At 37.8% G+C, this 13,769-nt stretch overlaps 2 protein-coding genes across 2 annotated transcripts; both read left to right on the top strand.

Moving 5' to 3' along the window:
• Nucleotides 1–1,230: 1,230 nt before the first annotated feature.
• polr2g (RNA polymerase II subunit G) lies at nucleotides 1,231–4,522 on the top strand. The gene is made up of 8 exons (XM_036568544.1): nucleotides 1,231–1,353; nucleotides 1,923–2,032; nucleotides 2,133–2,292; nucleotides 2,490–2,540; nucleotides 3,607–3,672; nucleotides 3,794–3,865; nucleotides 3,977–4,010; nucleotides 4,213–4,522. The coding sequence occupies exons 1-8, from the start codon at nucleotides 1,342–1,344 to the stop codon at nucleotides 4,224–4,226; spliced, it is 519 nt and encodes a 172-aa protein (XP_036424437.1). The 5' UTR covers nucleotides 1,231–1,341; the 3' UTR covers nucleotides 4,227–4,522.
• A 1,673-nt stretch (nucleotides 4,523–6,195) lies between these two features.
• Nucleotides 6,196–12,818, top strand: eef1g (eukaryotic translation elongation factor 1 gamma). The gene is made up of 10 exons (XM_036568543.1): nucleotides 6,196–6,319; nucleotides 7,402–7,560; nucleotides 7,663–7,726; nucleotides 7,904–8,046; nucleotides 8,140–8,283; nucleotides 9,402–9,531; nucleotides 10,776–10,998; nucleotides 11,345–11,517; nucleotides 12,109–12,233; nucleotides 12,502–12,818. The coding sequence occupies exons 1-10, from the start codon at nucleotides 6,308–6,310 to the stop codon at nucleotides 12,658–12,660; spliced, it is 1,332 nt and encodes a 443-aa protein (XP_036424436.1). The 5' UTR covers nucleotides 6,196–6,307; the 3' UTR covers nucleotides 12,661–12,818.
• The last annotated feature ends 951 nt before the right edge of the window (nucleotides 12,819–13,769 follow it).

Here is a 13,769-nt window from a genome sequence, read left to right on the forward strand (position 1 = left end):
TGAAGGCGAGAGCAGGCTGCAGAGAGGCCCTGCTTAAACAGAGCTGGGAGGTACATTTACAACATGAGCTTGCCAAGTTGATGGTTATGGTGATGGGAATTACATGGCCTTAAAAGCAGGAATTGCAAGTTATAGCAATTCCTGATCTGATTTGGGCTTTAAAGAGATCCACCTGTACTTCTTTAGATCTGTCCCCTGCTTGCTATGAATGTATTAAATTGTCTGTACTCTCCTCTTAGCATTTTAAAAGTAATTGGTGATATTTTCTGATTACTATTATTACTCTCATATTTTTTCACATATCAAGAATCATCTTAACCAATCATATTCATGTAAATAAAAAAAGAACACTGAAGGAAAGATGGTATCCTAAAGCATTTTTGGTGGTTCAGGCTAAATAACATGAGAGTTTTTGGTTATGAAACAGTAGATAGAGTAAATGCATTAAACGAGTAAAATACTTTCTTTTAAATTGCTATATAAATGTGCAATTCTCTCGCAGCATAAATCAAATATCAAGCTAATAGAATTATTTTAATTTGAATAAAGATTCATATTTGCTATGATTTTACAGCTATATTATCGTGATGTAAATGGCATTTTTCCATCTACAGCGCCTCCTAGTGGTCATACTGTGAACCCGTTTTACTAACAGAGATGGTGAGTTTAGAGTTAAAACTTTTTAGAAGCAGCAAACTGATGCTGTTTATATTTCTGCTAACAACAATTAGATATATATAAACTTGCACGAACGACAAAATCTGTCCTTTTTAAACTTAATAATCAGTAATTAGTAAGCTTCATCACACTAGCCTATTATCTCTTTATACATTCATATAAAGATACTGCCCCCTGGTGGTTATTTTAAATTACTAAAATCCAAACTTTCATTCAATAACAAATCCAAAAACTGCATATGTAACACATGTAAAAGAATTTAATAAAATCCAGAAAATGTAAATACAAAGACAGCAACGACATAAACATCATACATTAATATTTTGTTATTAACTACATGAATGCGTGTGACTGTAAAGTAATAGTTGCAGGACGAATAACGCGCATTATTTCAGGTAAGGAAGTAAAACATTTCTACATTGTAAAGAACAAATTTTATTTGAAAGTTTTGTATCGATGAGCTTGGCCATTTTATTTAATGCTTTTAAATGATGCGAAGATTATTTTGTATTAACAGTTGACACTCTTATTTTGAAAACGCGTTTACCCGGATGTAAGTCAGATTTGAGGTTTGTTCGGCTCCAACGCTTTGGGCTCAGATAGCATTTCAGTCGTTTTTGTCTTCTGAGTAATAAAACGCGGCTGAAATCCACACCGTAAGAGATGTTTTATCATGTAAGTTGACTCTTGTTTCACTCAACCTTTAATACGTTCTACGTGGTTAGCTCAGTTAACGTAACTTCAGAGTTAAACTGCTAAGTTAGCGAGGTTTCATGCATTCATGGATGTGGTGGTGTTGCTTGTAGCCAGTTTGGTAGCTAGCTAACATTGTGTGGTTTTGATACACAAAGTGTTTAGTTGGGTTCGAGATTTGGTTGTCAAGTATAATTCAGACATTGGAAATTTTGGAAATTGATATTCCCTTCACCACAGTTCTGTAAGGATATCCTAACGTTTTTAAACAATTAGCTAAGGTTAGTAAGCTAAGTAGACTAGTTATCTAAATGCCTAGCTGGCCAACTTAGCTACTGTCTAGCAGATTTGAGCAGTCACCTGCCTAGCTGGACAGGAACCTACTTTAATAATATACAATCTGTTATGTTAAATTTTGTTATCGTAATATAATGTTATAGTCTTCATAATGATTGATGTATTTACTTTTAGGTTGTGGTTCTTTTAATGTGATTGTGAAAGTGGTCTATAATAAAACTGTGTCATGTGATATAAATGAACATTTATTTCAGATCTCTCTGGAGCATGAAATTCTTCTCCATCCTCGCTACTTTGGCCCAAACCTTTTGAACACAGTCAAACAGAAGCTGTTCACAGAGGTGGAAGGCACATGCACAGGAAAGTAAGTCCAGCTGAAGATCACTGTAACAACTTTAATTACAAATTTTGTCGGTGAATGTGTGCATGTGAGTGACCTGTGACCTTTTTCCATGTCTTTGTAGATATGGCTTTGTCATTGCTGTGACCACTATTGATAATATAGGAGCAGGTGTTATACAGCCTGGCAGGGGTTTCGTGTTGTATCCTGTCAAATACAAGGCCATCGTATTCCGGCCTTTCAAAGGGGAGGTAGTGGATGCAGTTGTCACTCAGGTTAACAAGGTGTGAAATGAGCTTGTTTTTCTAATTTGTTAATTTCATCTTTCATTTCTCACCAGATACGTGTTTTGAGTTGTTTTGTTCAGTTTGTTCTTTCTTTAGGTTCTATTTTGTATGTTTTTGTAGGTTTGCATTTTTGTAAGTGTCTTTAATGTTTGCAAAAAGTTTCACCTAAAACATTTTTGTTTTGTTTATTACAGGTTGGATTGTTTACAGAAATTGGGCCAATGTCATGTTTTATCTCACGTCATGTAAGTTGATAAACATTACTATCCCTATCACATGTATGTATGGCTACGTTGTCCTCGGAAATTGACACGCCCCCTACTCTTACACTCGGGGTCTCATAAAAAAATCTCACTGGTAAATACAACACTGTGGTGGTGCTCCTCTCATAAGCACAATATTTGTGTCACAACTTGAAGGCAGCATTAAACCAATCAGATTGTTTGTTTAGAAGAGGTATAGATGATTGGTGCCATACAAATGACAACAGAACAGTCTAGATCAAGGGGGTCCAATCTTATCCACAAAGGGCCAGTGTGGTTGTAGGTTTCCATTTCAACAAAGCAGGAGTTTGAAGACTGGGCAGTTGATTAAACTAACAGAATCAAGTGTTCTGCTCATTAGGAATGAAAACCTGCAGCAACAGTGGCCTTTTGTGGATAAGATTGGACACCACTGGTCTAAATGATTGAAAATGAAGACATGTTGTGGACCATATTGTACTCAAAAGTCATGATAAAGTTTTCTACATGGTTTTTGAAAAAAACCTTTAATTGGTGTAAACCTTTTACATTTGGAGGAGGTTTTTTTTTAAATGTTTCAAATGTTCTTCACACTCACACATCTCATTTATTAAAATGTTTTCATTGAAAGGTTCATTAGAGGACCAGAAATTGTTCTTCTGTGGTATCACTTCAAGGAACCCTTTTTGATTCCATTTGGCACCTAATTTTGAAACACCCTCTCTGTATGTAAATTAAGGATTTACTATCAGCCACTTTTAAAATCACCCTATAGGACATAGTATTCTGATTTAGTTATGTGTCTGTTATAGCATTTGCACAGCTATGATGTTAATTTTGATCTTAAACATGGATTTTACTGGAAGCTTCATCTATACTGTTACTACACACCAGACGTGGATTAAGCCTAGGCTTAGCCTAAATTGCAGTGCTAATGATGACTCTCCATTGGAAATTGTTTTTATTTTGCCTTAGGCTTAATCTGGGTCTGGGAAACTGACCCTGCAAATAATATCTTTCCAATTGCTGATGGTTTTGAACATTTTATATTTGTTCCTTCCTTGTCTAGTCTATACCCTCAGAAATGGAATTTGACCCAAACTCCAATCCTCCCTGCTACAAGACAGTGGATGAGGTGAGATGATGTAGTGAACATTCATGCTTTTTAATTGTAATGAATGATTTTGTTACTTTTATATATTTTATTTAAATTGCAAATGCAAAAGGTTATTTATTTCATGTCATTTGCTCTACAGGACATTGTCATCCAACAAGACGATGAAATTCGATTGAAGATTGTGGGTACTCGGGTGGACAAGAATGATATAGTAAGTCTGTGATTAAATATGGATTTCATAATATATCAGTACATTCCAGAACAGTTTGCTTTCATACAGCAATCTTTTTTTCTCATTTTTATGTATATATTTCTTTTCTAGTTTGCTATTGGATCTCTCATGGATGACTACTTGGGTAAGTACTTTTGACAGCATGTTGTAATGTTACTACTTAAATCCAGTTACGTAGTGGAAGAGAAAATATCTTGGTCTTCTGCTTATTTACTGAAAAATAGCTTTGCATCATAAGCTTTGCATCATTGCTTCAGTAATTTAGATTTAGATTTTATTTCCAGAAGTGCTCCTATAATTTACATTTTTTATTTTTGTCTTTTCAGGTCTTGTTAGCTGAGAACCAGAGGACTTAAATTTGTGGTCATCTTTAGACATTTTTGTATATAGTATTTTCCCCCCACTACACTTACCAGTGTAGATTAAAAATATTTCTGCTACTCATTTTTGTTGTATTTTTTTCCTGCAGACTTCATTTATCATAATTTTCATTGTGCTGTAACTTCAAGCGAATTGTGGACTGAATATAAGCAAAGTCTTGGAATGTCCTGCTTGTGAGAGCAGCAGGATCGTAATGTGTTTACACGTTTTGGAAGCTATGTATGACTGATCAATATAAAGACGAGTGAAATTTGATCTGAAGTGAAGAACTGTTGTCAAGCTTTTTGTCAGACTGTCTATTGGCCTATTTAGGAAAGCTTATTCAATGAGTTATTAAAGGGAAATTCCACATATAAACCTTCCGTATAATTGTGTCATTGAGGTGTAAACAAAGTCATGCAGAGTGGTTTGATTTGAAATGGTTCATTGTAGCAAAATTTCAGATATCTTTGGTGGTAATGGGAACCAAGGGTCATGAGGTCTGCAAATATAACCATTTTAATTACTGTCCAGAGGGACTGGTGCACCTAAACTGTACCTCAGAACTGTCATAGAACAATGTTTTAGGTATCAAGTAACACATTCATAACCATTTCACGTAATAACTTTCTGTGAATTAGCTTTTAGAGGCAATAAAAGCTTCAGATGCTTAGTTTCTATCACAAATGCTGAAAAAATTCTCTAGAATGATGCCTCTCACATCAAAGCACTTTGAAAGATATTGTTTACATATTAACGAGTGAATAATCCAGCAGTTTTGAAAAATGGATGAAAATCCCCTTTAAGTCACATAAAGGGACCCTTATTTGTCAGCTTAGTGCTGAGTGGTGTTTTTCAGCATTTTCTGTTCCAAAACAACTGGCCTTTTAGTTAGTTAGTTAGTTCTTAATTTCACTCTCCAGTAGCAGAATCAGAATTTCAAAAAAAGACATTTTTGTATATACTTTCTTTTTTTAATAAATAAATCTTGTGAAGGCAATGTTGTATGTCTGTTTATTTAAATAGGAAAAAAACAACAGTGAAACCATATTTACTTAAATAAAATACACTGTAACTTGCTATTAAATGGGATAGAAATACATTCACCTGTGAGAAGAGATTGAAAGTGCTGCTGATGTCACTGGTCTACTTATCAATATATTCCTGCACAACAGCACAAACAAGTTCTGGGGGCACCAGCCAAACCCCATCCCCAAATCCAGCCAATCAGTTTCTTCTACAGCAGGTGTGACAGATTGTGATTGGAACTTGATTCTACAGAATGGTCGACCTCCAGGATGAGGGGCGTATTTCACAAAGCAGAATTTCTCAGTTTAGCCATATAATTTAAGCCTAAAGTCAAACCTGTCCATATAAGAAAAGAGCTGAGGGACATTCTTGTAGGAAAATCCTCAACTCTGGCCTTAATTTATCTGGCTAACTCAGTAGTCCAGCTTTGTGAAATACTCCCCGTATCCTTTAAAATGTCACATATATTTTAATGTGAAAAAATATACGTACATTTACGACGATCAGCCATGACCGACACAAACTGTGCAGCAGCAGATGAGCTACTATCTCTGACTTTACATCTACTAGGTGCACCGAAAAGACAGAAGTGTCTAAGTGGACAGTGAGTGGACACAGTGTTTAAAAACTCAAGCAGCACTGCTGTGTCTAATCTACTCGCACCAGAACAACACACACTAACACACCACCACCACGTCAGCATATTTTTTCCTCTATATGGGAAAAATGTTAGAAACTGTGTCGTTTGGTTTCCACGGACCACCCATCATCAGCTGCGGGCAGCACGCGACACTAAAGTTGTGTGGCATTATTGTGCGCTGTGCAACATAGTCCTTAATATTTGATCACTAATAAGATCAGAATAATACTCGCAATCGTGTATGAAAAATATCTGAAATACGCTGATTTTCTGCTCCAACAAAGTCCTGAACACACCCTCTGGCGGATCTGTGTGGCGCAGTATTTCTGCGACATGCCTCTTCTATACGACAGCAGCGCGCGCCTCCGCTCCTTCTTTCTCTCGTCCTGAAGATGGCGGCAGGGGTGAGTAAGATGGAAGAAGATCTGATTTTTCACCCTAGTCTCACATCTGCGCTTGCAATCCACCTTTTATCACATCCATCCTCGTTGTCACTGTGTTTATTCTTTAACGCTGTGGTTTTGTGGTTTGTATTCGAACCATCGGGCTGTTTATTTGGTTTTAAAACAAACCGTCAGTCCTTATTTTGAATGAGCAGCTGGGAGAAAGTGGGAGCAGCGCTGAGCGTCTCGATGTGCCACGTTTTACGTTCCGGTGTAACGGGAGGCTCGTGTCTGCTCTGATGAGCCCTCCGTGTACATTTTCGGAGGCTTTTCGATGTAATAAAAGTCGCTTCGGCAATCTTAATTCGAGATAAAGTGCAATGCCCGTGTCTTGTTATAGGCTGGCTGGGTACCGCTAGCCTGGAAGCTACTGGCTTTATGTGACCAGCCAGCTAGCTTGTAGCCAGCGTTCACTTTCCCAGCTAGCTCATTTGTTGTACACCTCCAACTAAATTATTCTGAATAAATGTAAAGAGAAAACCTTTTTAGCTCCTACCTGGATGCTTTTTATGTCGCTGTCTACTTAGTATGTGTTTGTTACATCAGTTTACTTAAGTTTCTGATTACCTGGTTCTGCACCTGCTTAGTTTTATAAAGCGAGATAAAGGAGCAAGCTAATTTCTTGCTTGTTAATGTGACCAGTTGTTTTTGGACAAGTCTGCGCTCGTGCTAGTTTATCTGTTGATGGGAAACTGGTGTCTGTTTCAGGGAAAATGCTGCATCATGGTCTGTAAGGGACCTATGATGGACCTCAGCAGTTTCTGCTGCTGGAGTTGGCATGATGGCCCTTTTCTGATACCAAATATTGAACCCTTTGAGTCTCAGCCAGTATAGAGATATCTTAACTACAGGACTGGATTGGATTCCCCCAAATATGTGATTTTCTGCCCGTATTGGCCAGATACAATACCCATCGATGATGATGCACCATCTCTAGTTTCTGTATAACCAAGCTCTCCGGTTTCATAATGTAACCATGAAATTGCAGTCAGTATTTCTAATAGTGTAGTATGAAGCTCACATGCTAATTGTGTTTTCCACAGACACTCTACACATACGCAGAGAACTGGAGGGCGTACAAGGCTCAAATTGCAGCCCAGTACAGTGGGGCTCGTCTGAAGGTGGCGAGCTCCCCCCCTGCCTTCACCTTTGGGCAGACGAACCGCTCCCCTGCTTTTCTTAGCAACTTTCCCTTGGGCAAGGTTGGTAGCTAGTTTGTTATCCTTCCTTCTTTCATTCATTTATCTCTGGAATTGTCTCTTCTTGTAAATGTTTTGTTCACTGCTAGCCTCTCTTCTCTTTAGGTTCCAGCTTACCAGGGTGATGATGGCTTCAGTCTGTTCGAGAGCAATGCCATTGCTCATTACCGTAAGAATCATCTTTGGTTTTGGATGGAGACACATGAAGATTGTTTAGTGCTGCATTCATGCCTTTTTTTTTATTTAAAATGTTTTTATTGGTATGAGTTATTCTACACTGCAAAAATATTGAGAATGGCATGTAAGTATTCACATTGTTTTCTGTGAATTCCTTTTTCCCTGGTAGTGAGCAATGATGCCCTCCGAGGCAGCACTCCTCAAGCCAGTGCCCAGGTCCTGCAGTGGGTCAGCTTCGCTGACTCTGAGATCATCCCTCCAGCCAGTGCCTGGGTCTTCCCAACCTTGGGCATTATGCAGTTCAACAAACAGGTCAGTAGGTTGGCCATCTTTTGATGTCTGGGTCAGACATGTTATGCTTTGTGAGCTTGTACTTATTTTATAATTGTGGTGTTGTCTCCCTAGGCCACAGAGCAGGCCAAGGAGGAGGTGAAGCGTGTGCTCGCTGTCCTGAACCAGCACTTAAACACCCGCACTTTTTTGGTTGGTGAGAGAGTCAGTCTGGCTGACATCACAGTGGTGTGCTCTCTGCTCTGGCTCTACAAGCAGGTGAGTTTCATATAATGTTTATTAAAATACTTAAGGTAGAGCCCATTTCCAGAGGGTGTGTTTGGTAATCACGGATAATATTTGATCTGTTAATGCTCTGCCTTCAAATGCCCCATGTGCATGTTTTCTTTGCATTACTTAGTCAACCAGAGATCAAAATCTCTGATCAAAAAGACTCTAGTCTTGTTTGTTCATGCCCTTGGTCACATTACGTACAGTTCATTGTCATCATTCGAAAGACAAAATTCTTGTTTTGCCATAGTCTTTGAAGTGTAGTGATTTCTCGCCTCTAAACACCATCAGATGTTTGATTGGGTCAACGTGTTGCAGCGGGCGGGGAAAAAAAAAACATACTAAGCAATAATATCTTGGCATCACCCTCACCAGTCATGGAGCAGAAACACTTCTGCTCCTGGCTGCACGTACATGCATGTCGATAGATGGACTCCTTTGTTCTTCTTACTCAACCCTTTTATTTTTTTATATATATATATATATATATATATTATATATATATATATATATATATATATATATATGACTAATTGTCATTAGTTTTTATCAATTCAATTTATTGGGATTTATAGACAAACAAAGCAGTACCAAATATCCTCATGCAAAGAGTGCTTAGCCATCCACTTAGCCCTTTAAATATTTTAGCCACCACCTGCATTGTCTGATGATGAGAAGAGTATGAAGCACTGCTGCTTAGCCTGTTGCTGCATGCACATATGGAGTTGTTGCGCAGTTCTGAAAAGTTCCCAAACGTGTGGAATTCAGAGGCACTCACTGTACTTGGAAAGGTTTGGAAACAAGAATGTTTTTTTTGCAATTTGTTGCAAGGATTCAATCAATTTCAGGAAACTAAAGTTTTTACTTATGTTTTCCATTGCTGTTGTAATTGAAGGGTCTGTACATATAAAACTGAATACGTAGACATTTTAGAAAGGTAAAGTGAAGTACCTTCACATGGTATTTTTAAATGCAGATTGGACACGAACTGTTACATTTTTTCATTTGGTCAAATTTCACCATTAGTTCAGCTATTCTCTAATAGCACTTTTGCCAGATTGCTTTCGTTACCTTTGTTGTGTGATTAATTTGCTTGTCAATCTTAGGTTCTTGAGCCTGCTTTCCGTCAACCCTACCCCAACGTCAATCGCTGGTTTGTGACCTGCATCAACCAACCTCAGTTTAAGGCTGTTCTTGGGGAGGTTAAGCTCTGTGAGAAGATGGCTCAGTTTGATGGTAAGATACTATATATTTCAATATGGAGTATATTTTAATACTATTGAACTGCTTTGTCTACATGAGTCTAGGTATGCAGAATTATTTTGCTTTTGTAAGCCAAATTGAGACTCTAGCGAATGTCCTTCTTGCCCTTGCGCACACTACTAATATTTGACAACAGTATTGTGACAATGCAGCACACTAGCTGTGCTTGAGTTAGTTAACTAGTTGGCAATTTAAATGATATTGATTAGCTGGCTAGCATGATAAATAATAGATGTTTGATGTACCAAATATTTTAACAAAATTAATCATAAATAAAATGACAACTGTACATTCAATAAGATGAACACCATATGTTGGAAAAATAAATAAGCTTGCTGTTTTGCCTCCAATGTATATATAATGAAGCATCTTAATGGCAAGTTTAAGTCATGTGCCTGAAATGACGGCTCAATTCTTACATGTATTTGGCTCAAAATGCTGTGCGAGTAGACGGCTCACCAAATATTTAGACACAGCCATGGTGTTCTTGCTGTCATACTCCGTTCCTTGTGTGCACGTCTGTGTAAACTGTTGTGATTGGAATTCTGATTTAGTGCGCTCAGCTACATTAGTTTATCGCAATGCATGGTTTGTCAGCTTACCGTTTAATTGATGTTTGTCCCAGTTGACCTTTTCTTCCCCCTCCCTCTCTAGTCTTCCTGATTACGGTGAAGACATTTGTTAAAGTTTCGATAATAAAAACTAATAGCATAATCTTGGAATTGGTTTGGTATTGGCAAATTTCTCAAAAATAATGGCATTGCACAGATGTTTAGATTTGACTGGTATTTCACAAGTCGATTGTGTTCTGTTAGAACAGAACATTTTAGCTGTGCTAAAAATCAGCAGTTTATTCATCTTGCTGCTTTTGTAACTTATACAAATATTGCATTTCTCTGGAATATCAGTAAAGGTGGGTCTAGTACCAATTTCTGTTTTATAAATATATCAAATAAATACATAAAAAAAAAAGGGGAAAAATTCCCATATCCGTGCATCCATCACAAAGCAATGTTTCATTTCTCAGGTTGGCCTTCTCCAACCTGCCTTTGAAGCCGTTTTATGGTGCCTCACTTCTGGTATTTAGATTATTTGGATTTGTCTGTTTACTTCGGCAAGCTTTTGTAGACATGCAGGGATAGGGTTCATAAGTCAGGGAGAGTTTGGCTCACTTTCTGGTGTTTTGAAATGAGAGCTTACTCCACTTGTTCTTGCAGCCAAGAAGTTTGCCGAGATCCAGCCCAAGAAGGAGACGCCATCCAAGAAGGAGAAAGGTGGCAAGGATGCTGGTAAGCAGCAGCCACAGCAACAGCAGGAGAAGAAAGAGAAGAAAAAGGAGGAGAAGAAAGCTGCTCCTCCTGCTGAAGAGTTGGATGAGTGTGAAGCTGCGCTGGCCTCTGAACCCAAAACCAAGGACCCATTTGCTCACCTTCCAAAGAGGTATTTGTGGGTTGACTTGAGGGCTGGCCTTAATTATTTGAATTTTTAAATATTTGTTTGGTTTGTTTCTTTAAGCCAAAAATGTAGCTGTAACGATTAATCAGCCAAGGCCTTTACATAGAAGTTATAGTTAATGTATGGGATATGTTATAGAAGTGTAAAACACTTGAGCCCTGTTCAATGCTGCATCAGCCCGCCATAATTGACTTTGGAAATTCTTTCCTGTTTCATTGTAGATCAGTGTTATTTTTTTGTTTTGCATACTGACCCTTTATGCTGTAACTGTGTTCTGATCATTGTGAATCTAATGCCTTACCCCACTTTTTTTATTTTAATTTACCCCCAGTTCATTTGTTCTGGATGAGTTCAAAAGAAAGTACTCTAATGAGGACACACTGACTGTGGCAATCCCTCACTTCTGGGAAAACTTTGACCGTGAGGGCTACTCTATCTGGTATGGCGAGTACCGCTTTCCAGATGAGCTGACCATGACCTTCATGAGCTGCAATCTTATCACAGGTGAGAGCAGGTTATGCTGACACCAATTTAATGTTTTGCAATTCCTCTAAAAGTTGAAGTCTGAATTTTAGCCTTTTTGAGCTACTAACTGACTACTTAGTGTTAGAGATGCAAGGTGATGTGGGAGTAATTATTATTGGCAGATATTTGCTTAAAAAGAAAAAAATAAATTGTGTATGTTTTTAGATTTGACAGATATTTAAAACTGATATTTGTTGACTCTTGTACTCTTGAAAATCAGAATGTTTAGGTGATGCTGGACTACTGGGCTATAAATGTCTGTCTTATTCTTTTTACTGCATTTGTAACCCTCTGCAGTAAATATTCCACCATAACGCTAATCCAGGTGGATGTAGTCGTATTTTCTACATTTTTAGAAATTTCTCCATGTTTTGAAATGTTTGTATCAGCATCGGCAGATCTCGGTGCATCTCTAGTTAGCATCATAAGTCCTGCGAATTGATACTTGCAAGCTTTCCTTAATTATTAGCCATGCTGTAATTTTTACTCCTAGTTCTATTTTCTCATAGTTGATTTTATGTTCATAGACTCATTTCTTTAAGCGCTCACATTCGCTTTGTTTTGCTTTAGGAATGTTCCAACGACTTGATAAACTGCGCAAGAATGCTTTTGCTAGCGTCATCCTCTTCGGCACAAACAACGACAGTTCCATCTCTGGCATCTGGGTCTTCAGAGGCCAGGATCTAGCTTTCACTGTAAGTTCATCCAGGTTTTTTTTTTAAATTTATTTATTGCATACTAGGTTTGTTTTACAAATGTCTTCTTTGTTTGTGGTTTTTATTTTATTTCATTATTTGTGGTATTTCCTTTCAGTATTGGAAAAGTCTTTCGTTTATCGATATTATAAAAGATGTAACCTCTGGGGTAGATACAGCAATCCAAAATAATCGTTTTATCTCCATAAATGAGCACTCGTGGTCTGTAACAATTCTTTTTTTATTATTATTTTTTTTTCCCCCCCAGCTATCTGAAGACTGGCAGATCGACTACGAGTCCTACAGTTGGCGTAAACTGGATGTGGACAGCGAGGAATGCAAGACCATGGTGAAGGAGTACTTTGCATGGGAGGGTGAATTCAAGCATGTAGGCAAACCTTTCAACCAGGGCAAGATCTTCAAGTGAGCAATGGCACTTACCAGTGATCAACATCTAAATCTAAGGACATGCAACCACTTTGTGTGAAAAAGGAACTTAAATCCCCAAGTTGGAGAAGGTTGCGTGCTAAGATGCTGTAAAGAGGTTTTGAGTTGAGAATTAATAAAATGTTTTTCACAGCCCCATTTGGGTATTTGTTTTTGTAATCCTCATCGCCTGCTCTTTTGTGGTATTTGCTGCTGTTTTAAGTAGTTTCAAATTTTGTGCCTTCACTTTCTGCCAAACTTGGGTTCTAAGAAAAATGGGATGATCTCAACAATCTTGGAAATTAAAAAGGTTGAGCAAACAAGTTCATAAACATGTTTGCGGCTTGCCTGTGATATCTGGTAATAAGTAAAAGCTTCTTTACAGTCCCTTCAATAACATTTGAGAACATCTGACTTGTCACTAAAGGTTATAAAATTGCATTTGCTGCATTCTCAAAAATAATGCTTGGGGGCCACAAATTGTTTATTCCTCTACGATAAAGACCGCACTAGGCTAGCACAGACAGATTGCCCTGACCAGTTGTCTTCAGTCTGGAGGTGGTTGCTTTTGGGACAAAATGGTTGCTCAGCTTTTTAATTTAGGGTTTTTTATGTAACTTGTCTTACAGAATTCTATAAAGTGAAAACGCTGCTCTAATCCACCAGAGGGCAGTCAAGGCTACCAATGGCAACAGTTCAGTGCTGCTCCTAAAATGGAGACTAGCTCCTAAAAACTAAAGCTACTAAGGAAATGATGTTCATGAAATGGATTGCATGCCATGCAGTCCAAAAAACAAAGTGTATACTACAGTCTGCCATGTTATCCCACCAAAACTCCAAAGGTTATGTAGTTTTTAGGCAGGTTTATGAGGAATTGGAGTAATATAGTTTACAAACTTGTACCTATGACAAAGAAACCTGTCCTTCAGGCAAATTATCTGTCTTAGTAATATTTTATGAACCAGCTGTCACGTTTCCTTCTCCCTTTAGTGAAGTTGGAGGTTTAGTTTGGCATTGGTGGTTTTAGTAAGTGTTGCATGTATAAAATAAGCCATTTTATCTTACATTTTAACAGTGTCCACTATATGAAGCTATGAAATATGAACTCTG

The sequence above is a fragment of the Colossoma macropomum genome, unplaced genomic scaffold (genome assembly GCF_904425465.1).
Source record: "Colossoma macropomum unplaced genomic scaffold, Colossoma_macropomum, whole genome shotgun sequence".
Lineage (NCBI taxonomy): Eukaryota > Metazoa > Chordata > Actinopteri > Characiformes > Serrasalmidae > Colossoma > Colossoma macropomum.